Source organism: Episyrphus balteatus, chromosome 4 (assembly GCF_945859705.1).
Source record: "Episyrphus balteatus chromosome 4, idEpiBalt1.1, whole genome shotgun sequence".
Classification (NCBI taxonomy): Eukaryota; Metazoa; Arthropoda; class Insecta; order Diptera; family Syrphidae; genus Episyrphus; species Episyrphus balteatus.
Genome location: NC_079137.1, coordinates 77,014,965 through 77,039,431, shown reverse-complemented (window position 1 = coordinate 77,039,431; position 24,467 = coordinate 77,014,965). Strand labels below are relative to the sequence as shown.

General features: G+C 33.3%; 2 protein-coding genes across 2 annotated transcripts in view; both read left to right on the top strand.

Moving 5' to 3' along the window:
* Positions 1-24,467, top strand: part of LOC129918656 (possible lysine-specific histone demethylase 1) — a 532,105-nt gene that overhangs the window by 339,283 nt on the left and 168,355 nt on the right. The window lies entirely within an intron of this gene.
* Positions 17,816-18,810, top strand: LOC129918657 (uncharacterized). Its single transcript, XM_055999285.1, has 2 exons — positions 17,816-18,469; positions 18,524-18,810. Exons 1-2 carry the CDS (start codon positions 17,884-17,886, stop codon positions 18,808-18,810), a joined length of 873 nt encoding a protein of 290 aa, XP_055855260.1. The 5' UTR covers positions 17,816-17,883.

Below are 24,467 nucleotides of genomic sequence, written 5' to 3'. Positions count from 1 at the left end.
AAATTTTAATGACAGACAAAAGTATGTGTTTTCTTACAAAAAAAAATTATATTTAAATTATTTGTCGTTTCGTTTCTAATTTCTCCTTCTACACTTCAATGTCTTTATTTTCTAACAATGAAACTTTGAAATTGACAAGACAGGTGCTCCCCATTCCTGCCATCGATACCTTCCACAATTATTTTCAAATCAAATTCTCTGACAAAACTCAAAGGAAAAACATTCCAAAAATATCTCATTTAAAATGTTTTTGCTTTTCTCTTACACAATTTAAACAAGTAGGTAAATTGTTGTATTATTTAGACATTTTCCCAATTAATAAAAATCTACTTCAATCCCAAATAACTTAAAATACACATTCCAATTCCATTTCATATTTTACATATTATGAAACAATCTTAAATTTTAACCCCAATAATTACTATGTAAATTTTAGTTTGAAAAACATCACGTAACGAGCTTCATCGTCTTCTTCTTCTTCCTCATCAGCAACATCATCTTCTTCTGTTGCAACAAGATACAAAAATGTATCTTTTTTTTGAACATAAAATTCTTTGTTTAAAATTGTATCTTCTGCACCTTTTGTTTGTAAAATACATTTTATTATATTGTTGCATCATCGATTTGAATGTGATGCTTTTTTTGTTTTGTTCGATTTCTATAGATATCCTTTTCCTCTTTAAATTAGATAGATGTCATAGTCAATAGCTATCAATATCTGTCCAATTTATAAAACAAGATTGTTCAACTCGACAAGATGAATTTGACAAAACAACAATGAAAATACAAAAATGAGTGAGAGAGAGAAAGAGAGAGCAATATACAGCTTGTCACATAAGTCAGCTAGTTTTGTGTTTAAAACATTTACCTGTGTTTTCTCGAGATAGTGTATCACTTCTCACAGAGAATATTTTGGAATTTTATACACAGTCCAAGTGCCAATGTCAGTTTTAGTACCACTTCTTGTGCAGATAAGGATTCATAGAGACACATAACAATGGCCCAAAACATTCCAATACTTTTGCTGCTGTAGCTCCTGCTGATGCTGATGCATAGAATTTTAGTATCGAGAAGGCTACTCTTCTTGAAACTAGTGATGGGAACTATCGGAATCGATAGTTAGTAACTGAATGATTTGAACTATCGAATAGTTCATTTATTCATTCATTCATTTATTCATTCGAAAAAAAACTATCGAATAAACTATCGGATAAAAACTATCGAATAAACTATTGAATAAAAACTATCGAATACAAAAATTATTATCGTATAAAAAAACTATTCCAATGAAAAAACTATCGAATAAACTATTGAATAAAAACTATCGAATAAACTCTCGAATAAAAAAAAACTATTCGAATGAAAAAATTATCCTAAAAAAAAAAACTATTCGAATGAAAAAACTATCGAATAAAAACTATCGAATAATATTGAATAAACTATAAAAACTATCGAATAAACTATCGATTAAAAAAACTATTTGAATGAAAAAACTTTCGTTTAAAAAAACTATTCGAATGAAAAAACTATCGAATAATATTGAATAAACTATAAAAACTATCGAATAAACTCTGGATTAAAAAAACTATTTGAATGAAAAAACTTTCGTTTAAAAAAACTATTCGAATGAAAAAACTATCGAATAAAAACTATCGAATAATATTGAATAAACTATAAAAACTATCGAAAAAAACTTTCGAATAAAAACTATCGAATAAACTATTGAATAAAAACTATCGCATAAACTCTCGAATAAAAAAAACTATTCGAATGAAAAAATTATCCTATAAAAAAAAACTATTCCAATGAAAAAACTATCGTTTAAAAAACTATTCGAATGAAAAAACTATCGAATAAAAACTATCGAATAATACTGAATAAACTATAAAAACTGTCGAATAAACTATCGGATAAAAAATATCGAATAAACTATCGAATAAAAACTTTAAATAAACTATTGAATATTTTTTTATTCAAGAGAGCTTTTTATAAACTATTGAATAAAAACTATCGAATAAACTCTCGAATAAAAAAAAACTATTCGAAAGAAAAAATTATAGTATAAAAAAAATACTACAATAAAAAAACTATCGAATAAAAAACTATTCGAATGAAAAAACTATCGAGTAAAAAAAAACTATTCGAATGAAAAAACTATAGAATAAAAAACTATCGAATGAAATAACTATTCGAATGAAAAAACTATCGAGTAAAAAAAAACTATTCGAATGAAAAAACTATAGAATAAAAAACTATCGAATGAAATAACTATTCGAATGAAAATAGTTACTAAATGAATGAATGAATGAACGAATGATTTAAAACTATCGAATGAATGAATATTTTACAATTATCGATAGTTCGATAGTTTTTATTCGATAGTTCCCATCACTACTTTAAACAGGTATACACTAAATCGATACTGAGTTCATGAAAAGAGCACACAAGAGCAGAGTGAGGTGGAAACTAATCCTTTTGATAAGAATCTAACCCAGTGATTTAGATACACCATTGATGTCCATTGAATGAATTCACTAGAAATAGTATCTTCTCTCTGGTGCCTGAATATTATGCAACGATGCATACATCTCGAAGAACAAAATTTTCCAGCCATATAATCCAGCTAGACACAGTAGACCAAGAAATCATACAATATTCCCCAGCTGTCGTTTTTAGAGCATCCGGAATTCGAGAGTATGTATCTCTCTGACCGAATTTTCGAATCGAATCGAATTTTGTGTGCCAATTTGACAGGTGAAATATGAACTTGCTACTTCCACATTGAGTTTTTAATGCTGCATAGGGCTATTTTGAGAGAGAGGAAGTAGGAGATTTAAATTTTATTTGAGATTCTTTTTTTTTTTTTTTTTTGTTTTGAAAATTTATTCATCTCGTATTTCTCGGGGATTTTCTGCATTCTCATATTCCGAATTGAGGATGAGAGGCGTTACGGTTGAACCTACGCACATAATTCGTATATATCGAGAGAGGAAGTTGCTTTGAAGATAACTGGGCCAATCTTTTTTTTTTCACATACATACAATACAAATGTGAAACTATACCAATCACATTTTTATTAGCCGTGTTATTGGATCGCTCACAGCACGAGAGCTTTTTTTTGTGTCTGCTGTAATAATCGTAACTTAAGTAGTTTTAAGATGAGATATAATGCGCCAGATGCAAGATGGTATATGAGAAAAAAGTGGGTGAATAAGATCCACTTAAGATATCCCGTGAAGATAGATAGAGATTGATATGGAAATTTTGTTTCTCTTTAAATATACCATTTGACACTCATTTAAAGTGATCATATCAAATCAAAGTGAGTTCAATCAGGGCCACCATGGTGGTTTTTAGAGCTTGTGGAATGTATTGGGGAAGTTTTTTTGTTTTCTTCTTTTTTTTTATCAGTTTTGTTGTGATAACAATTGAGAGGTATGCATATTTTTTTGGTATGGTGTTTTGTTTTGGTAGTCATAAGATACTCAATTTTATGGGAAGTTATTTTGAATTGGTAATTGATGAGACCGGAACTATAATGTGTATGGTAGATAAAGCTACTAAAATAGATAACTTCTTGATATTTACGTAATGGTTTTCATTTCTCAAATAGATCTAGAAAAAAAAAGAGTAGAAAATTATTTCGTAGCAGCATTTTTGGCTCCCATATTAAAATGGATTACATTTGTGGATCGTAAAATAAATAATAGTTCCACACATAGTTTGTAGTAGTTCAGGTGTAGGACCTGATATTCATTTTCACAGTGAGTATACAAATATCGTAATGCTATGAGATTTATTTATTGGCTTCGTTTGTGGATCGTATTCAAGAAAACAGGAATACATGGAAAGTTGGTATTGCTGATAGACAAAAATGTTCTTTGCTTAACCCAAATTCAACCCAAACAGTTATTCAGGCTAAAACATTTAAGTTTTTCGTAAGTTGATTACGTTCCACAAAATTTGTCGGAAGTCAATTATTGAAAATATAATGTGTGCTTCTGATTATTATTCTTCAATCAAATGTAAGTCAAACAAAAATAGTTGAAAATAAAGTGCCGGCAATTTATGGATCGTACAGAAGAAGTACATAAAAATTGATGACTTGGGTGGATCTTGTTGAACATGTTCTTAAATTCGAAGTTCTTCATGAAAAATTTATTGTTTCAGTAAAGAAAACCTTCGATTGACAACTTTGTTCCTTGATACACTTTTTGGATATTATCCTTTTAATATTCAACCTTATCGTAAAAATGAATACGATCCACAATACTGTTTAGTCCTAAGCAATGAACTCACCCATTTGTGCAATAACAGTAAAAATAATTCCACAAAGTGTCACTGCCCATAAAACACCTTATAATGTCACTCGAAATTAAGAAATACTTAGTATTGCAAAACTTAGTATTCTTCAAGTGAAAAACATTCAAGTATGCAATTCAAATCTAAAAATTTATCTTTTTACGAGTAAGTTTGATATTTTCCAATATTTTGTATATTGAAAGCCAAATACGTTCCACACTTATTTTACTGCCCTTTAAATAAAAACTGATTGCGTTTTAAAGCCGCATACTTGGCTGATTGGGCTATAAAATTAATGTAATTTTTAAAAGTGGAACGTAATGAGATAACAATTTCCTTTCTAAATTGTGTTTAGTTTCAAAGAAAAGTGAAAATATTAAATACGTTCCACAAAATTTTAAACACCATAAAGTTCGTTTTTTTGCTTGTTAAACTGCAGAGCAAAATAGCTGATGTTGAAGGCAATGTTTAAGACTACCCAGTCACGAACAAAATTCTGAATACGTTCCACAAAGTCAGAATAAATTAAATATGTGTTGGTGTCACTATAGCCGAATGAAAAAAGAATACATTCCACAAATATTTCGTAGTTTTTTTATGTGGGATCACTAAAGAAGAATATTTAATCAACTTGGATATGTTTATGTTAAAATAAAATGTGTCTTCGTTAATAAGCTGCCTAGCTCGTTTCGATCCAAAGATTAAAACAACGATACAATGTCTCCAAAATAGGAATCTAATTATTATTTTCTCTTCTCTATTTACCCTTTCAAGTATAACTTCCATTAGAAACTCATTAAATTTAAACATGTCAAATGAAAAATACGACACGGCCACCATGTTCAATATTGTGGATTGTATTGCCTTTTTATTTCATATAGCGTGTTGAACCTGCGTTTCAACAACAATTAAAAGCAACGCATGTCCATTGGGGGTTTTTGTTTGTGTCGCTACAAATCTCCGACAAACCAAAAACAAAAACAAAACTTAATTAGACGTACTTGCAACGACTTGGACAACACAACAGACGATGGTGAACCCAAGGATATATTACTCTTTTAAAGAAGTCACAAAACACCAAGAAGTTGTCAACACGCAAGCTTGCGCATCTGTGTAAACATACACGCAATCCCCAATGGACAACAATTTTTATCTTAACCGACAGACAGAAAAAGATGTGGATATCCCTCTCATCATATTTACTTCATCCACAATCCAATAGGTAGGGTATTTATTTAACTTATGATCTTGGTTAGTGAGTTAATCGATAAAATCTGAGACTTAAGAGGGAGGGACGAGGAGAGATTGGGTCCTGTATGCTTGGCGGCAATCGTCGATTAGAGATTTATGATCAAACTGAACTTCATAAGGGGAGAGGTTTCTATACGATGTGGAACATGGATTGACAGTGTTGGCTCAGTTACTGATGGGCAATAACAAACGTTTAAACTCTTGTCGCGCCGCACTGCACTGCACCGCACATACAGTCGAGTCAATCCGTTGTCGGGTTATAGTTTTGATGATCAATGATCAATAATCATTTGCCGACATATTGCATGGTGGTATAAAATGTGATTGTTGACAAGTGGGTAAAACAAATCAAAAATTTATTGAATCAAGAAGGATAAAATATATGTTCGCACGATTGTTTTGCAGTGCACAGAATAGGCATTTGTTATGTTAACTGGATTTGGAAAAAGTAGGTAACTTATGAGAAACAGAAGGTGCAGATGATTAGAAAAAATAGTGCAGCGCTTTTTTCTTTGTTTTAGGTGGAGACCATACAAGGTGAATTGAAAAGAACTATTCAAGAAACATATCACACAAGTTGTTAGTCCAAAAAAATTATTGGAAAATGGACTTGCGGCTGACATAACTGCATGAAAATGATTGTGGATCGTATTCATTTTTTCTGTCACATGAGGTCAATTCTGAACTTCAATCTAAAGTAATCCTTTTTTCTAGCTTATAAATATTATTTCAATCTATCCGGTGAAAATTTTGGCATTCGTAGTGTGCCTTTAGGGATCAACGATCAAGAAATGAATACGTTCCACATTCTTTTTTCTTTATTTCCTGTTTATTTGTCAAAGAATACACAGGAAAGTACGAACATTTTCAAGGTTTTGTTTTAAATCATCAGTACCTAAATGAAAACGAATGCGATCCACATCGTATAACGAGACATCAATAGAGATTTCACAAAGGTGTGAACTGAAAAAAATAGATAATACATTATTAAAAATCATAAATGCAAACGATCTTCGTATATTTCTACTTCAACTATGAGCCAACTTATCTCTGAGCCAAAATGAAATAAATACGTTCCACAATGAGCTTTAAGCTTTTATAGTTCAATTTTTGTAGAAACAATCAAATAAAAAACAAGGTTTTCTTTTAAATCCTCAATAAATGAAAAATGAATGCGTTCCACATCATATTACGATTCATCAGAATAGATTCCACAAAGATGTGAACTGAACAAAAAATCTAATATGTACAGTACCTACCTACTTAGAAACTTATATAATTTTTGTTTATTACAACATGAACTATGACCAAACTTATTTCAAAGCCAACATGGAATAAATACGTTCCACAATGCTCTTTAAGCTTTATATTTGGAAGTTATACAAAATATTACGAATTTCTTTGAAAAGTATCTCATATATCTCCGTTTAGTATAACGACTTGTTCCGATATGGAAAATTGCTCCGTTACGTTACGTATTGCTGCAAAGGAACATACAACTCTGAAAAATCATTAAAAGCAACACGTATCTAATATTTATGATTGATAGTAATTCACATCATCCTTAAAAACTCCTTCTACCATCATAAAAGGTATAAGCTAACTCTTTTGCAATAAAAGTTATAGACCCCGTGAATTACTATGAAACCACTTTCAAGCCTTTTAAAAAAGAAACTTTTTCATACCAAACTATTCAGCGATAGAAATAACTGTGCCAATTCACACACGACCAACAAAGTAGGTACATTTCCTTTTTTAACAAAAATCTAATAAAATGGTCTCTTTGTGCCAATTTCCAAAGAAAACATAAAAGGCTTCATTCTATATTTAACAGCCATCAAGTTTTGTGGAACTCTATAAATCCTCTTAAATGCAGTACCTTAACTCACGTCACCTGGAAAAACGTTGCGTCGTCTATGAAAAATCCATAACTTCCCACCATGATTTTCTACCTATTTTATTTTCTAATTTGGTTTGTGTGTGTGTTTGTTTGTGTTACCTAATTCTGAACTCTGCTCAAAGCAACCATTAACCGTTTGATTAATGTTTAATTTATCCTTCTTAAAAGGCGATCGTTAAAAAATCCAAACCTACCGCCAGCAATCCTCTATCACCATCAACACAGCATCGTTTTGTTGTGTCGTTGTTGTTCGTCGTCGTCGTAGACATCGTCATTTGGAAAAAGTGAAAGGTGGTGTAATGCTGCCTGCCACCGCCACCGCAAGTATATCTACGCAACATCATCAACCAGAAGCAGCATTTGGAAGCTCTCTACGAGTTTTGTACTTACACAATCCGAGTGCCTCCTCTTAGACATACCAACTCCTCTCTCTCTCTCTCTCTTTCACTCATTTGCACTTGGAAAACTTGTTGTCTTTGGCCATATTTCAATGGAAAATGCGAGCCAGCAGCCTTAACTCTTCCATCACTGATCTTGAAACACTGGAAGCCTACCCCGGGCGCAATTCACCAAACCGTCTTTCATAATATGACGTGACGTGCGTGTACTACTAAACGCTGCTGAAATTACCGACGACAACAAACGACAATGATGATGACGACGACAATGACGAAGATGATGATGTACAGGCGATCAAACAAGCAAAAAGAACAACACACAAGTCCTCTTCTAACCTAAGGGCTCTCTCTTCAAAGAAAACGCGGTACCTTGTTGTCCACATCAGAAACCTCTTCTCCCCTTTTTCTTCATTCGAGCTTCTTCCTTGCAATTCTAATTTATCAATTTCTTTCATGGGCGTGTTCGTATATAATATCATTCGCAAAAGATGACGTATTGATATGAGATTGACACTGGATGTCAATTCTCGGTAGCTCGTCCTCGTCGTATAGTTTGTGTCGAGTTGCGGTAATTGCGTCATAAAAAATTATGGTTATGTGCGCGAATGTTGTCACACACAAAAAAGATATATTGCAACTAACTAACGTGCTTGTAGAAATTGCCCATCATATGTACATGTTTTTGTATAAGAGAGGGGGAGCTGCAATCGGTATAAGTTGATGGACATGATGATGGACTTGAGGAAACAATAATTGGGTTTATGATGGGATGCCTTTGGGTTCCATTATTGGACCTTAACCTTTTTTTTTGTTTTTCTTTGTTGTTTTTGAGTTGTTTGTGGAATTATTATGTAGTTTTTTGGTGAATTTTTTTAAGACTTACAAAAAAATGTGACAGTTTATGAGATAAAATTAATGAATTAAGGTAAAGGGATTAGCCTGATGATTGAGTTCGAAGAACTTTTTTAAGTGTAAGGGAGGTATGTTACCAATTATGTCATAAAATCAAATTAAATCGTGGAAGGTGGATGGAGAAGCAGATGTTATAAACGTAATTACTGGTAAACCTGTCAAAATTTAAAAACATCGCATAACACAATATCGTAAATTTTGTTATGTGATCTTATTTTTCTAAAATAAAACAAAAGTTCAATATATTCTATGAAGAATTTTTAATGAAAAACCGTTTCAAACTGATCACGGATCTGTGACACATTCCGAAAAAATTGTGATACTATATTTTTTTTTTGTAATATTTGCCATGGTATTTTCACATTCAATAGTTTTTGAGTTAAAATGTGAATCCCTTGCATTGCAATCTGTGATATTTAATGGAACTCTTAATTTTTACCGAGTGATCCGTGATATACATATTCTTAAAAAAACTGTGATACCAGGAAATTTCATGATATTTTCCACAGTAATTCGTTAAACTCAAATTAAAGAAAAATCTAATATATTTCCAGCTACAATGTGTGATACTTTGAAAAATTCCTAGTTCTTACCAAACTATCTGTGATATATTCCAAAAAATCTGTAATATCAGAATATTTCGTGATATTTGTCACAGTAATAAAATAAGTAATACTTCATGGTGGAATGTGTGATATTATGTAAAATATCTGTGATACCAGATTATTTCATTGTATTTTCCACAGTAATTCGTTATACTACTAAATAGTTCTTAAGTAAGAATCCCATATACTTCAACGTACAATGTGTGATACCTTGAGAAACTCAGTTCTCAGCAAGTGAACCGTGATACATTACCGAAAACCCGTGATACCAGAGTATTTCGTGATATTTGTCACAAAAATTTTCCACACTCAATAGTTTTTAAAATAAAATATCACCCAGCGATCCGTGATACATTTAAGAAAATCTGTGATACCCGAAAATTTTGTGATGTTTGCAAACAGTTATTCGTCAAACTCAATGGTTCTCAAGTAAAAATCTGTTATACTTCACGGCGAAAACTGTGACACGTTGAAAAACTTGTAATTCTAACGAAGTAATCCGTGATACTTTCCGGAAAATCTGTGATGCTTGATTATTTCGTGATATTTGCCACAGTAATTTCTCAAACTCAATAGTAAATCTTCTATACTTCACGGATCAATATGTGGATACCTTGTAAAACTCGTGATTTTTACCTAGTGGTTCGTGATACATTCGGGAAAATCTGTGATACCAGAGTATTTCGCTTTATTTACCACTATAATTCGTCATTCTTCACGGCTTAATGTGTGATACTTTTAAAACCCTTAATTTTCTCCAAGTGGTCTGTGATAGATTCCAGAAAATCTGTGATACCTGAGTATTTGGTAATATTTGCCACAATAATTCGTCAAAAAATGTTGTTTTCTTCACGGATCAATATGTGATACCTTTTAAAACTCGTGATTTTTACCGATTGGTTCGTGATACATTCGGAAATATCTGTGATATTTCGTTATATTTGCCACAGTAATTCGACTTTTTACAGACAACAATTAAAAAATGTTTTAAAAACTCAGAAATACTTTTAAAAAGCTTTTTTTTAGAACTAATTCCCAGATATCTTGAAAAAATGTTTTCGAATTTAACAAAAGTCGTTCAGCAATTTTGTAGCAAAAAATCAAATTGTTTATGCAATCAAAATGCACAGCACAAAAATATTTATTTACACTCAAACTCATTTAATAAAAATGTATCCCAATCAACATGTCATAACTTTTTGGATATGCTCCAAACTAATCCCTTTTGATATTCCGATAAACATTCAAAGAATCAAACAAAAAGAAGAAGAAAAAAAAAATCAAATCGAAAATTTGTCAATTCCTAACAAATCTTCGATTTCCATCTTTCATTCTTTCTTTGTAACAATTTTTTTTTTTTTTTTTTTTGGAAAAAAAACTTCCTTTCAGACCCAATGCCGCCGCAAGTTGTTGCCATCAGCAAACTTCGACAACTTTTGTCGACAAATCCTATCAACACAAGAAGCTGGCTAAAAACCCACAAAATCTTCCACTTAGTAGTCTATCGATACACATACTCATTCCTCTGAACTCACACACAAAAAAAAATTATATTATCCTTGATTCATATCTAAAACTACACCACAAACAATTGTGAAGAAATCAAACGAGAAAATATAAGAATTAAGAATTCCACCCGCATCCTTGTGGTGCGTTTTATTCCTCCTTTTTAACTCTCCTCCATCAGCCCCCTGCTTCCGAAAAATATATACGATAGGTATATTGTTAGTTTACCTCAATCTCTATTTTCTCGTTTTTATCGGTTTTTGGATGGGGAATGTTTCATCACAAAGTCTTAGCACAGCACAAAATGCATATAATCATCAGCCCTCTCATTTCTGGCATAGCCCGAAGCCACTAAGTCTAGTCTCGTTCCACAATTGTATCTATACTCCCACACTTCTCCTATACCCCTTCTGGAATCCTAGAACACAAAACGACGACGTGCCTTGAGGAAAGATCAAACAGAAAATCCATTCGAAATCACGTTAAAGCGTTTTTTCGTCTTCTTCCACAAACGTTTTTACCCCGCAATCTAGATACATTCTATGGTTTATTTTTCCTCCGATTTAATGTGGATTCTTCCAGAGTAAAAGATAGAGCTTCTTCAATAGGTTGTTTTGCTCCACAATCGGCACCGCGAAGCGATACGTGTTATGACCTTTTCTCGATAGAAGAAAATGTATCTTTTACATAGCTAAGTAGCCATAGCAACAGGACACACATTTTCTGATTGAGGTAATTGTAATGCGTAAGCGTATCCATGAGATATAAAACAAAAACAAAAAAAAAAAAAAATTTCTATACTGGACATTTTTATGGCAATTAAAATGCACCCAGAAGCAGCTAATGGACGCTGGCTATAGCGTAGGTTGATTGAGTGTAATTTGGTATGCTTCACATGCTAAACTGCTGCTTTGGAATGTATCTGTAAGATATATTTAAATACCCTCTCTTCTTATACTTTGCCGATATAACAAAATACTGCAGTGTCAGTATCTTTCCTCGTCGTCAGTTGTGGATTGTAGTGGATGTGAATTTCATTTAGCAAAAATTGTTTTCTAATGCATTTGAAAGTATCTCACTTTGTGTTTAGAGATATTGTACTTCTCCTAGATGCGGATGGGGATCGAATACGGTCTTGGGTAATAACAATTAAACGGTCGTTCCTGACAATTAGTTCAATCGGTATTTTTGGCTTTCCGCATTTCTATGGTGGTTTTTGGATTGTTGCCTACACTGCAGCAGTTGGTTAAGGTTAGTTGATGGTTTTGCTGGTTGGTTGGGTTAGTTGGTTGGTTTGGTTGGATGCAGCAATGCGCTTTGAGTTTGGATAATCTTCTTCATTCACCGTCATCGACCGAACCGAACCGAACCGACCGACCGACGATAGGTAATTAGTTGATGCGAAAATTCTAGATAAACTCTTTATATACCTGAGTTATTATAGATATGTTAACTCGACCTCCTTCTGTTTCATCGTTTGATGATGATGGGAAAGGAAATTGGTTGCACGTCTTTGTCGGATGTATCTCTCTTTTGTAATCATCTTGCTATATTACGTGGAATTCATAAAATTGTTCAGGTAACCCTTTGCTGTTTGGTTGAGCGCACTCTTTTGTTTGTTTAATTGTAGGCAGTTGTTGTGTTTACCCAGTAAATTAGGATGTCATTATTGTAAAGGTTGGGTTCAGGTTTGGTTATATGGATGTAATAGAGATGTGTGGATCGTAAAACTATATTCAGCTTGAAGGTCAGGTTATTATTGAAATTGCTACTGAAATTCTTGTATTTGAAAAACTAATAAAAGATTCAAAGATGCGTTAAAATGTCTGAGAAATGCGGCGAAATTTGAAAAGGATTCCGTAGAAATGGAGAGCATATGTTTATATTTTATTGTTAGAGAAATGTGGAACATGTGTTTTTGTTAAAATGTTTTTTTTTTTGGCCGGTAGATTGTTTGATAAAATTAAATTCAAGATATTAAATTGGGATGAAAACGAAATATTAGTAGAAAATAGTTTCTATGACATGTTCAGTCTTACGTTCCACAACATGTTTTAAGAGTCATAGTAAATTGATTTATTAATTTTATGTTCTTCCGTTGAACTTTCGTATTTTGCCCTTCGATAAAGACTCTCAGAAATATGTTGTGGAACATATTCAGTTTCTTATACACTAAATATGCCATTGTAAGGGAAATATAGTACAAAAGTATAGAAACATTATGATGCAGAAAATAGTTTACACGAAATGTTCAGTACTACGTTCCACAACATGTATTTCGAATTTCACTTAGTTGGTTCATTAAATTTATGCTGTGCTGTAGGTATAACTTTAGTATTTTTTCCTTCAAACTCAAAATAATTTGTGGAACGTATTCCACGGATACGTGGAACGTATGCAATTTTGAACTGGATGGAAAATAAATGGGTTCCACAATGAATAAAGCGACTTTATACTCATTTATAGTTATTCAATTGGAAGACAAATAGAAATAGTATTGAAACACTTTTATGTTGAAAGTAGTTTCAGTCGGTACTGTGTTCCACAGCATGAATGTATTTGGAGTCTTAATAAATTGATTCATTAATTTTATGATATCCCATTAAACTTGAGTCCTTTTTTCCTTCGGTACAAACTCTCAGAAATAACTCGTAGAACGTATTTATTTTCCCAAAAATCTTTCAACTTAAAACAGGTTCCACAATTAATATTAGCAATTTATAATTATGCCATTGTGATGAAAAACTTACATAATAGTATTGAACAAAATGAAATTTACAAAACCAATAATTTTAACAAAGAATAGAAGCTGTGGAATGTAACTTTGAAATTTTCCCAGAAACAATTTTACCTTATTTAATTTTTAGTGATCACTAAACCACTTTCAAGAAAATTGAAATCTAATTAGGTATAGTACAAAATGTTCTTAACAAGGAATTTATGTCAGTATATCATTAAGAGCAACACGTTCCACAAGTAATTTTATGCACAAATTTTTACTCCTGCATTTTTTCATTTCGCTGACCAAAATCTCTATAAATCTGAATGAGCTAAAATTTACATGGAAATGAAACTTTATAACAAGAAATGGGTTGTTTGCAATTTTTAACTTACGTTCCACATAAGCCTTGCTTTTTTTAATCGCATTCTTATTTTAAGTCTTTTATTCCAAGTTGTGGAACGTATTCGTTTTTGTTCCGACTTTTTCTCAGAATTTTTTCTAATGAATAATGGTTCTTGCCTCGAGTGTCTAGTCTTGAAAAACTGTCGGTTTTCTTACTCATTGACTGCCTAACTTAGAATGCTCCCACAGTTGTACACACTGTGCACCATAATTTGAGGTTATGTATTTGAAAAATGTATAAAATTTGAAAGAGCCTTACTAATGAGGTTACCTAGCTACTAGCTACACAGTTTGCATACTTCACCAAAAACATCACATTTTTATAGACTTGAACAATTCGACAAGTTTGTAAATTTTTTAAAACTAATTGGCTTAAATTCTTAATAAAAATACCAGCGGCGCCTATAAATAAAAAAAAAATTGCAAAAAAAAAAATCCAACAAACAAACGACTCTTTTGCCAGTCAATTTGCTTGAGCTTAAACAATTATTGCTGCTTATAGAGCCTCTTTGGCATCAATTCATTCAACCCGTAGATAGCGAAAAACTCCTTTTGAGGTATTTCCTTTCCAATTCTGTCGTATCTATGATTTTGTTGTTGTTGTTACTGTGTGTGGATTGTGGAAGTATGGCCTACTGATGATGCCAGAGTGCAGCCCGTCCATCTGGGAAGTTCATATAGTTTTTGTATTGTGCCTATCAAGACGCAATCTTGTGCAAACACGCACTTCACCAACTCACACGCATGTGCGGTGGTTGACTGCATCTTTGGGGACAGATTCACTTTTCTGTTGCACAACAAACACAACAACGTTGAGAGAGTGGAACGTACGTATGACATCGCTGGACCACAGATAAAACAACCTGTGCCTCTTGCTTGCAGCTCTAACTGCCTTGTTGAGCGCTTCTGCGTGATGCTTCTCCTTTATACCTTTCCCTCTGTTCTTCTTCTATCTCGGCGTCTTTTTATTCCAACTTAATTGCATAAATAAGGAGACAAGTTGCCCGCACTTTAACGTGATGTTTTTGACATGTCCACAATATTAAATTATTTATACGACCAACGAACGGACCGATCTTCCGATGGATGGAAGCCAGCAGAGCCATAGGCTTACGAGCATCGCCAACGACAAACGGAAGAAGGCTCCTCCAGGCACCAAACGATGATGACAACCACCAAACAGATAATATGAACGCACAACGACGACAGTGATGCCGATTACGATGATAAACACTCTAAGGCTGAGATTGGGGCAAGAAATGAGTGTAGAGGGACTTTTGTGCGCTTGAGACCAGTGGAAAAGAGTGCGGCTCTATGGGGACTTGGGGACGATATAATGATCTTGGAAATGGTTTTTGCTATAAGTTTGTCTTTTTGTATCTTTTTTTCCTTGGAGATTGGGTGATTGGAAAGATTTGGAGTCACGTATAGATGCTTTCACGTCCCCCCAATTAGGTGACAAAAATTTGTTAAGAGAACAGTAACTACCGATTAAATGCTATCTACCCTTTCCTTTCGCCTTATCCAGTTTAATGGCACTTCCATTTTCATTATTTCGCCTCGTTTTGTGCCCTGGGACCCAATTCCGCAAGATTGAGTTTTTCTGTGTGAATTTTTATCTGCCTTGTTCTTAAGGCAATTTACACGTTTTTTCGTGTACACAGAGGAATTCACTCTTGCGGAATTGGGCCCCTGAGCTGGGCTTTTAACAAAAAACTTAGCTATTACGAAGCCGATGCAATAAGTTTTGACCAGTTGAATTAAAAGTACGAAGATTACTTCCAAACATAGATATTTTTCAGTGAATTTAACCGTCGTTGACTGTATTCCAATTCTGTTTGAAAGCTATATGTTCCCAAGGGAAAAATTACGAGCTTAACAAATGAATTTCATCAGATTGAAAGAAAACACTTAAAAGAAGTGGCCCTTAGATTGAACCTTCTGGTATCCCATAAATTATCGATTCTAGCCAGAAAACTGCAAAAACTCATGAAAATTCAACTCTTTCTTACGTTTTTTTTGACATACATTTCCTGTTACCAAAAAACCAGACATCAAACAAAACCACACGGCTTTTTTCCCTTAGCGAAGTTAACTGTCGTCGACTGTATTAGAAGAGAGTTATGCCAGTTTTGTTTGAAATGATATTCCCTCTTTAAGCTACATTCCCAATGGGCAAATTACTAGCTCAACAAATGTATTCCACCAAATTAAAAAGGAAATATAAAGTAAATACAAGACAAAAAAAATAAAAATAAGTGGCCCTTAGATCGAACTTTGTGGTATCCCATAAATAACTATCAATTCTAGATGCGAAGCGTGTGAAAAGTCTCATCACACATTTGACATTCAAAACCTTACTTGCTCTTAGCCTAGAAGTTAACCGTCTTTGACTGTATAAGATAAGACTCATGCCAGTTTTGTTTGAAATGTTATTCCTTCTGTAAGCTTCACTCCCAATGGACAAATTACGAGCTCAACAAATGTTATCCATAGATTTAAAAGAAATTGAAAGTAAAAAAAAAAAAGAAAAAAAACTAAAAGAAGTGGTCCTTAGATTGAACCTAGTGGCATCCCATACTAAATTATCGATTCTAGCCACAAAGCGTGTGAAAATTCAGGAAATCCACCTCATCCCAATGATCACTTTGACATACATTTCCTGTTTGATTATTGACACCAAAAAAACAACCATCAGCCATCAACACACGACCTATTTACCACTTTAATATCCCATAATGCCCATCATCTAAACATTTTTATTTAAAGTCCGGTATAAAACTCACCGAATATGTGTCTCAATTAAAAGATCTTCCCATCCATATAACTACTGCTTGATGAGCACTTCCGCTTTGTTACACGACTTTTCCGCCAAAAATACACAAATTTCCCCCTAATAAATTAGTTAATCGTTCATGTGTGCAACAGCCGAACGCTGTTTTGGTCATATGTCTCTCATTAAACCCCTTGTACACTATTCTCTTCGAAAAAATGACAGATAATGACATCTTCTCTGACAACCCTATCGTACGAAATATGCGTGTACCTATATGACTTTTCGGACACACTCACTGACAGGTGATTGATCATCATGGCTGCCCGTTTTGACAATTTTCATCTCCCTCACTCGCTCTTTTCTCTTCCCGGTCTGTTTCTATAATTATGATGGGTCACACTTTTTTGTTTGTCGTTAGCTAGCTCATTAGCAGCGCGGGAGATTTCAAATTATTTGAATGCGTGGATGGACGAAGACCGATGGAAACATTAACAAACACAGAAAAAAAAAGGGAAAACTATTTTCTCAATTCAGTGAAGCCAATCCGGGGATATCATTACAACAAAAGAAAAAATGCCGCTCAATGTTTGAATTCGGTGAGAGAAAAAAAAAAATCAATCGATGTGTCAGGGAGTGATGATGACGTAATAAAATAAATTTATTAGAAACCCTTGATTTGACAGGCGGGATCCTTCTTGAAGAAAAAGGGTTTTTTTCAAAATGTCAATAAAAATAAAATTAAACCATGAAAGTGAACGTTGAAGAAATTTCAAAGAAAGTATCAAGGAAAAAGGCTTGAAAATGTCTCTTTCATGTTGCGCATGCGCAATGAGCCTGACCTTTTTTTTTTTTTCTTTTTGATGTCCCTATAATCGTTAAAATTCATTGTTATTAGTTCTTTTTAGAAGAAAAGGAGTTAAAAATAGAAGAAAAGGATTGTTTTTGTTTAAATTAAATTTTTAGTACCTTTTTTATGTTCACTTTGTCCGGTTTTCGAAAAAAGTGGAGACTTAGGACACCTGGCTTTTTAAATAAAGTCAAAATTTGAATTTTTTATTTCTTTTCCTTTTTTATTTTGTGTTGTTTTATTTTTAATTTAAAATTTCGTTATGGACCGTCATTATAAGGATCACTTCTGTAAAGTTCGTAATGCTCGGTGTGAAATTGATAATCGACCGCCAAAATTTAAAGCTGGTACATTTCTTCGAACAACTCGAATGCGGCTCGATAATGAATGTTCGAAGAGAATCATTTCGGAGAATGTTGTATTAATGGAGAAATTGAATCAAATTCAAAGAATTGAAGGTGAAATTAGTCCTTATAATAAAGTTACCGGTGTTCGAAAGACAAGGGTTCAAAATGTCAAAAACTGGTTGCGAAAAATCGATGAGGAAAATTTTTATCTTGGTCGAAAATTGATTTGTGCTAAACCGACAATGAAGACAAGGCCACCGGCAGTTAAGCATATTCCGAGGACTTCTCATGATCAAGAGGAATATCGTAAAGAACTCTTTAAACAATATGAAGATGTTATGCCAGTTCGTGATATTAATACGGTTCCGTTGCTTCTTTGGCCAAAAATCTATGTTGATCTAGAAATCAAAGATTTTCGACCTTTAGACAGAATAGTCTTGGTTCTTTGTACTGAAGCTGCTCCAAATGTTGTTCTACATATAGTTCGAATGTGTAAGAAAGGTGATAAGAATTTGTTCAAATTTAATCGAAATTATCCGAATCTTTGGATTGAAGGGGAAATTCCTAAACCTGAAGGTCTTGAACTTGGTTCTACACAAAAAATCAATCCACATATTGATCATGGACAAAGTGGTACATTGAATCTTTTGGAAAGAGAATCGAAAGGATGCTTTGAGTTTAGTTTGAGTTTTAAACCATTGAAGGTTTTGAATGGAAAAAGTGTGGCTTTTGGTAAAGTTATGGAGGGCTTGAAGGTTTTGGATGGACTTCAAGATTACGGTACGAAGAACGGAAAACCAAAGAAACAAATTGTTGTGAAAGGTTGTGGATTAATAAAATGAATTGATTGTAAAGTTTTTTTTAATTATTTTGTAGTTTATTTGAGTTTTTTGGTTGTAAAATGGGTTTTTCTTTTGTGAATGCCGGGCCTAATCATTGTCAATTGTGGTTTTTAAATGGCAGACTGCCTCGCCGTAAAAAAGTTTCAATGTTGGGAGAAAAGGGAAGACTACCTGGATGAAATGAAATGAATTCTTTTGATTATGTTTTAAAATAAAAGACCAAGAAACTTAAAGAAACTGGAGTTTTTTTGGAGAAGTCACTGGATCCTGTGAAATTAAAAAAAAAGCTTTTTCTGTAGTCAACTGTAGTTTTTACTCGGGTGCCATTTTGAGCTTGTTGCTTTTGATATCTTCAATCTAGTAATGCTTTAAGAATAACATAGTTAGCCTGAGAGTTTTAATGGCTGATAAGACACTCAAGTTCTTACAAATAAGATGGTTCCTTCACCCGGGCGCCATTTTATGTCTAGTATTATTACAAAAACAAACCCAGTTTTTTTTCTGACAAAAAATAAAATCGACAAAAACCGCACCGCTTATAGACTTTTAACCACCACCGTGAAATTCCAAAAAAATTGGAATGTTGGCAAAAAGACGAAATTTTTTAAAGCACCTAAGTTAAGAAAAAAGTAAATTTTAACTATGTAGAAGAAGTATAACTGCGAAAAATATCAATTTTTTTCACCCGGGCGCCATTTAGTATTTTACTATTTCTAAAATCGAACAAAAAAATGCATTTATCGCTTATCTATAGCACAAATGTTTATATGGAAATATTTTGAGTTTTTATTTCATGATCTATGCAAAAAAGGTATTTTAATTGAATTATACCCGGGCGCCATTTACTGTTTTGTCTTTTTTTTTAAACGGTCTATAACTAAGTTTTTATTTTGCATGCATCAACATATGGAGCAAATGCACTGAAAAATTCAATATACACAAGCTGTGTACTCGAAAAACCGAAAATAAATAAAAATCACCCGGGCGCCATTTAGTACTTTCAATTTGAAATAATATTAAACTGAGTCATAATGCATTTAAACCAAGTTGATATTATTGTTTTAGGTCATTGAAATCCAAAAATTGATTTCAATCGACTTATTTCGTCCACTTTTAGTCTCGTCACGATTCCACCTACAAACAAACAAAAAAAAAAGAGGAACATAAAAAACAAAAATGACAAATTCCCCAAAAACTCCATTCACGATTTGGTCGGTGACAGAAAAGAACAAAACATTTCATTTTGACATTCCAAAAATTGTGTGTTCTCGCGATTTGGCGGGTCTTCGTTTAGGTTTGTCCACAAAAGACCAACTGACGCACGAAGGAAGACTCTAAAAAACGTTTAATATCTTTTAAGGAGGAACCATTTCGCAAAAGCTCCTTCTCGCAATAACGCAATATAAGAAGAAGAATTTAATTTCGCTACCTTAATTGCTTCTAAATTTCTCATTGTCCTTTTGGCCCATTGTTTTGTTCGTTCTTTTTTTTTTTTTTGCTCTCGAAGGATATGTCGAGGGCAGTCACATCTCACCATTATTTCGTTCATTTCATTTTATTTGGCGAGAGAGTTGGTGAAGCGCACACATTCCCATTACTCATTCGAGATTATTCAATAAATCAACGAGACGTGTTCGCAATAATTTCATTCAAAAATTTTCATTCCTGCTACAGATTTCGAGGAAAAAAAAAACTGAAAAAAAAAACAAAAATTAAAATAAAATAAGAAAACGAGGGAACAATCTATTGTGTGCTTCAAAAATGCTTCACAAAAAAAAAACTCAGGCAATAAAACAGTCAGCAATTCTGAACATCATCCAGCAACTGCAGCAGAAGCAGCTTGCAGTAGAAATACTGCATCACAGCCAGGAACACATTGTGCCCATATAGTCGTGATGGAACTGCTACTACCCACTTGACAAGAGCCACAGATGCAAAAGGCAGGCAACAACAACAATTTTAAGCAAAAATGGTATCTCCCAGATACGCCGCCGATTCAAACCGCCACTCGGCCCGATCCGTCCGGTCGGTCGCGTCACGACTTAATTGTTACGCACTTTATAGTGCCTCCACTAGAATCCACAGGATGAAAGAAGGGGGTCTTTAGCTTCAGCTGGGGCCTGACGATGACGACGATGATGATGATTCTGATCATCGTCATCTCCATCGTCGTCGTCGTTGGTGCATTATTCCTATAGACTTCCCAAGAGCCAAAGCCAACATTGATTTCGACTCACGAAAAGATTGTTGAACACGGTGCAGCTTCTCCTCCTTCGTAGCAATCCATGAGGGAGGATTTCTTAGGCAGTTTTTGTTTTGTGTTGTGTTGTGTTCCATTGGATAGGTCTACCTAGGTTACACATAAAAAAAACAGAGAAATAAAATAAAAACGATTGAACCAGGAAAATAGCATTTTCGTGATTCGGACATTATAGAAAATTTTCGCGAACTCGGCGCAGATGAACAACGCGCAATGCTTTTTCTCTGTTCTGTCTTTTTTACTATACTAAAAGGAATAGAGCACGGAATGGTTATTGGTTGGAATTGGTAGGTGGAACAGAAAAAAAAAAACTAAGAAAAAATACAAATAAACCTTCAACTTTGTCCTTCTCGCGCTCGCAAAAATAGCTGATGCGCTAGATGTCTGAGAATAAATCCCAAGAAACAAAAAAAAAAAAAAAAAAATGAAAATATTTGAGTTCCTTTGGCAACATTCTTTTTCCTTACTTTTCGAATCTGAAAAATAATCTGATTTGCAAATCACGTAAATTTATGGAGTTTTTGATCAAAACATTGGAATTTTTTCTTCTTTTTCTATAAAAATATACAACAAAACAATAAACAAATAAAGAAATCCTCTATGCTGATGTCGGATTGAAAGAGGTCCTGCCTGAGGTTTATGATAGGCAGGTATAAACGTCCAACGGGTGATCTGCGAAGTAAATGCGAAATTTTGAAAAAGTTATTTTTAGAGGTTGAGTTATTTTAGGAGCTAGGAGCTTTTATGATGCTTAGTTGCAGAAATATCTTCGTCGAAACAAACATTTTTCTGAAAATTTTGATAATTTGATCAAAATCAGTAAATAAACACTGAAACCCTATTCGAAATTGGTCGTTTATTATTTTTAAATGAAAAGTCTAGTGTCTTTTTATTTGACAGTGAAAACCAAAAGCTCTAACGGTACTTTATTCCGCAAATATCTTTGTCAAAACATATTTTTTAATCACATAATTCTTGTGATTTGTCCAAAATTCAGTAATCAACCAGTGATTTCAAAAAAAAAATGCCTAGAAGCTTCTAGGATCGTTGGTTCCGGAAATATTTTCGATGAATCAATCAATTTTCACACAATTTGGGTAATTTGGTGGAAATCGTTATTCAACTCAGGACTCTGATCTGAATTAGTGGTTCATTATATTCAATCAAAAGGTCTTTTTGTGTTCTACTTGACAGTGAAAAAGAGAATTTCCTAAGGTGCTTGGTTCCGGAAATATCTCTGTCAAAACAAACATTTTTCGCACAATTAAATCCAAAATTTGGTAATTAACCAGTGGTTTCCTAACTAAACCGAAAAGCTTCAAGATTGTTTATGTCTGGAAATTTATTCGACGAAAGAAACACTTAACAGAAAATTTGAATAATTTGGATAACATCGTAATGCAAGTATCAAGCCGGGAAGTCTGATCTGCAGCGGTAGTTCATTATATTTAAACAAAAAGTCTATAACAGTTCTATTCATTAGTGAAAACCAGAAGCTTTTTCGACGCTTGGTTCCGAAAATATCTTTTTCAAAACATAGTTTTTTTTTTCAAAATTATGATGATTTTGCCGAAATATGATAATAATCAACTAAATGCAGAAGCTTCTAGGATGGTTTGTTCTGAAAATGTATTCGGCGAAAAATTCACTTTTTAGAGAATTTGGATTATTTTGTTAAAATCGAGATATCAACCACAAAACTCGACTGTATTGGTCGTTCATTATATTTAAACAAAAGGTCTATTATTGTTCTATTCACCAGTGAAAACCAGAAGCTTTTACGATATTTGGTTGTGGAAATATCTTCGTCGAAACATACAATTTTGCACAGGTAGGGCCAATTGTCAAAAAAACAATTACACAAAATTTCTGCAACCAAGCCTTAGATATTATTATCCGTACAGAGCGTTGTTTCGCAGTTCGATGTACTTCCTTGCCAAAATTTAAACTATTGATTTTGCCTAAAGAATGTCCTACCCTTTTTACATTAAATTGTTCAAGGAAACTATTAAACTAAAAAAAAAACTCCAAACAAACAAAGTCACTAACTATCGCAGCGCCATCATCAGAGAACCGTGTTGCATATCTCTAACCTGCGCACAACATCATTTGACATTGGTCGTTATACGATCGAAATTGCCATATTTGGGTCGAAAGACCTAAAACCTAACACACGTTATTCTACTTTTCGTCCGACGACCGACACACGGCGAAAATATATCGTCACACGAGTATAAAATTGAAAGAAAAACAAAAAACTATTGAACACTGCACACACATTCCGTGGCTACTGCGCCAGGAGCTTTGTGGATCGCGTATCCATAATAAGCCATTCTCGCAGTCTTTTGGTGACTGTGCCTGCACTATATTAACCCAAAGGCTTGCCGCCTTTAACAATATAAATTGCCTTCTGTATATTGACTGCGTATCTTTCTAAAATATTTTTTTTTTGTTTTTTGTTTTGGAAAGAGTGTGCAATGGCCCTTAGGTTATTAAACCAAATCGCCGCCAACTTGTCAAATGTCACAACTCGACCAGTGAGTGAAAGATCCAGATCTTTTGAAATGTCAACATGTCTGCACAACATGACAATATTTGAAAAGACGCAACAGCAACAAAAAAAATAACAGAAGAAATCAAAACAAAACAAAACGAAAAAAAAAATGGCTTCCAATCAGTTTCCCGTTTCTCTTCTGTGAGAATATATAAGTTTAACAATCGATGTTAATCAGGTAAACTGAGGATTAAGGTGAATATCAGAGTCAGGTATAGGATAGTAGGGATTAAGGTGGGAAAAACGTTTATATCACCATCTTGAACTTCTCATATGGTTACCGGATGTAAAGAATTGCATATATTTATTGCCTTGCGGCTATAGAAACACTATACACATTTCTGCTGCTGTAACGAAACCACTGTGGATTAAAGGAATAATACTGCATTTTGCAATTTCCATTCCATTTAGTAGAGTTTTGCTGCAGTTTTTGAGAAGAAGAAGAAAAAGAAAAAAAAAATAAACCTTGGACTATGTTCAAAGGAAATGAAAGGTCAATTTGTACATTTAAATGAATTTTTATTGCCAAGACAAAAAAAAAAAAAAAAACTACTACTACAACTACAACTCTATTGATGGTTGTCTTGTAGAAGTTGCATGCTGCTGTAAAAAAAAAGTTCGACGATTCATTGGTCAATTTGGATTCGAAGTGTTTTTTTTTTTTTTTTTATTTTTGCATTCGACTTCTTTTGCCAACTTTAGTATGCAAATTTATGCAAAATCAGCAAAAATTATAAAAGTTCAAAATAAGAAGGAAGGAAGTCAGCTATTTTAAGCAAAAAAAATCATTTTTATTTGAATTTTAACAGCTGCAACAGAATCACCTGTAAATGGCGCCCGGGT

Coding starts and splice junctions, on each gene's coding strand:
- LOC129918657 (XM_055999285.1), top strand. CDS start 17,884: ATGGACCGTCATTATAAGGATCACTTCTGTAAAGTTCGTAATGCTCGG. Junction 18,470..18,523: donor AGTTCGAATGTGTAAGAAAG/GTGATAAGAATT, acceptor TTTGGATTGAAG/GGGAAATTCCTAAACCTGAA.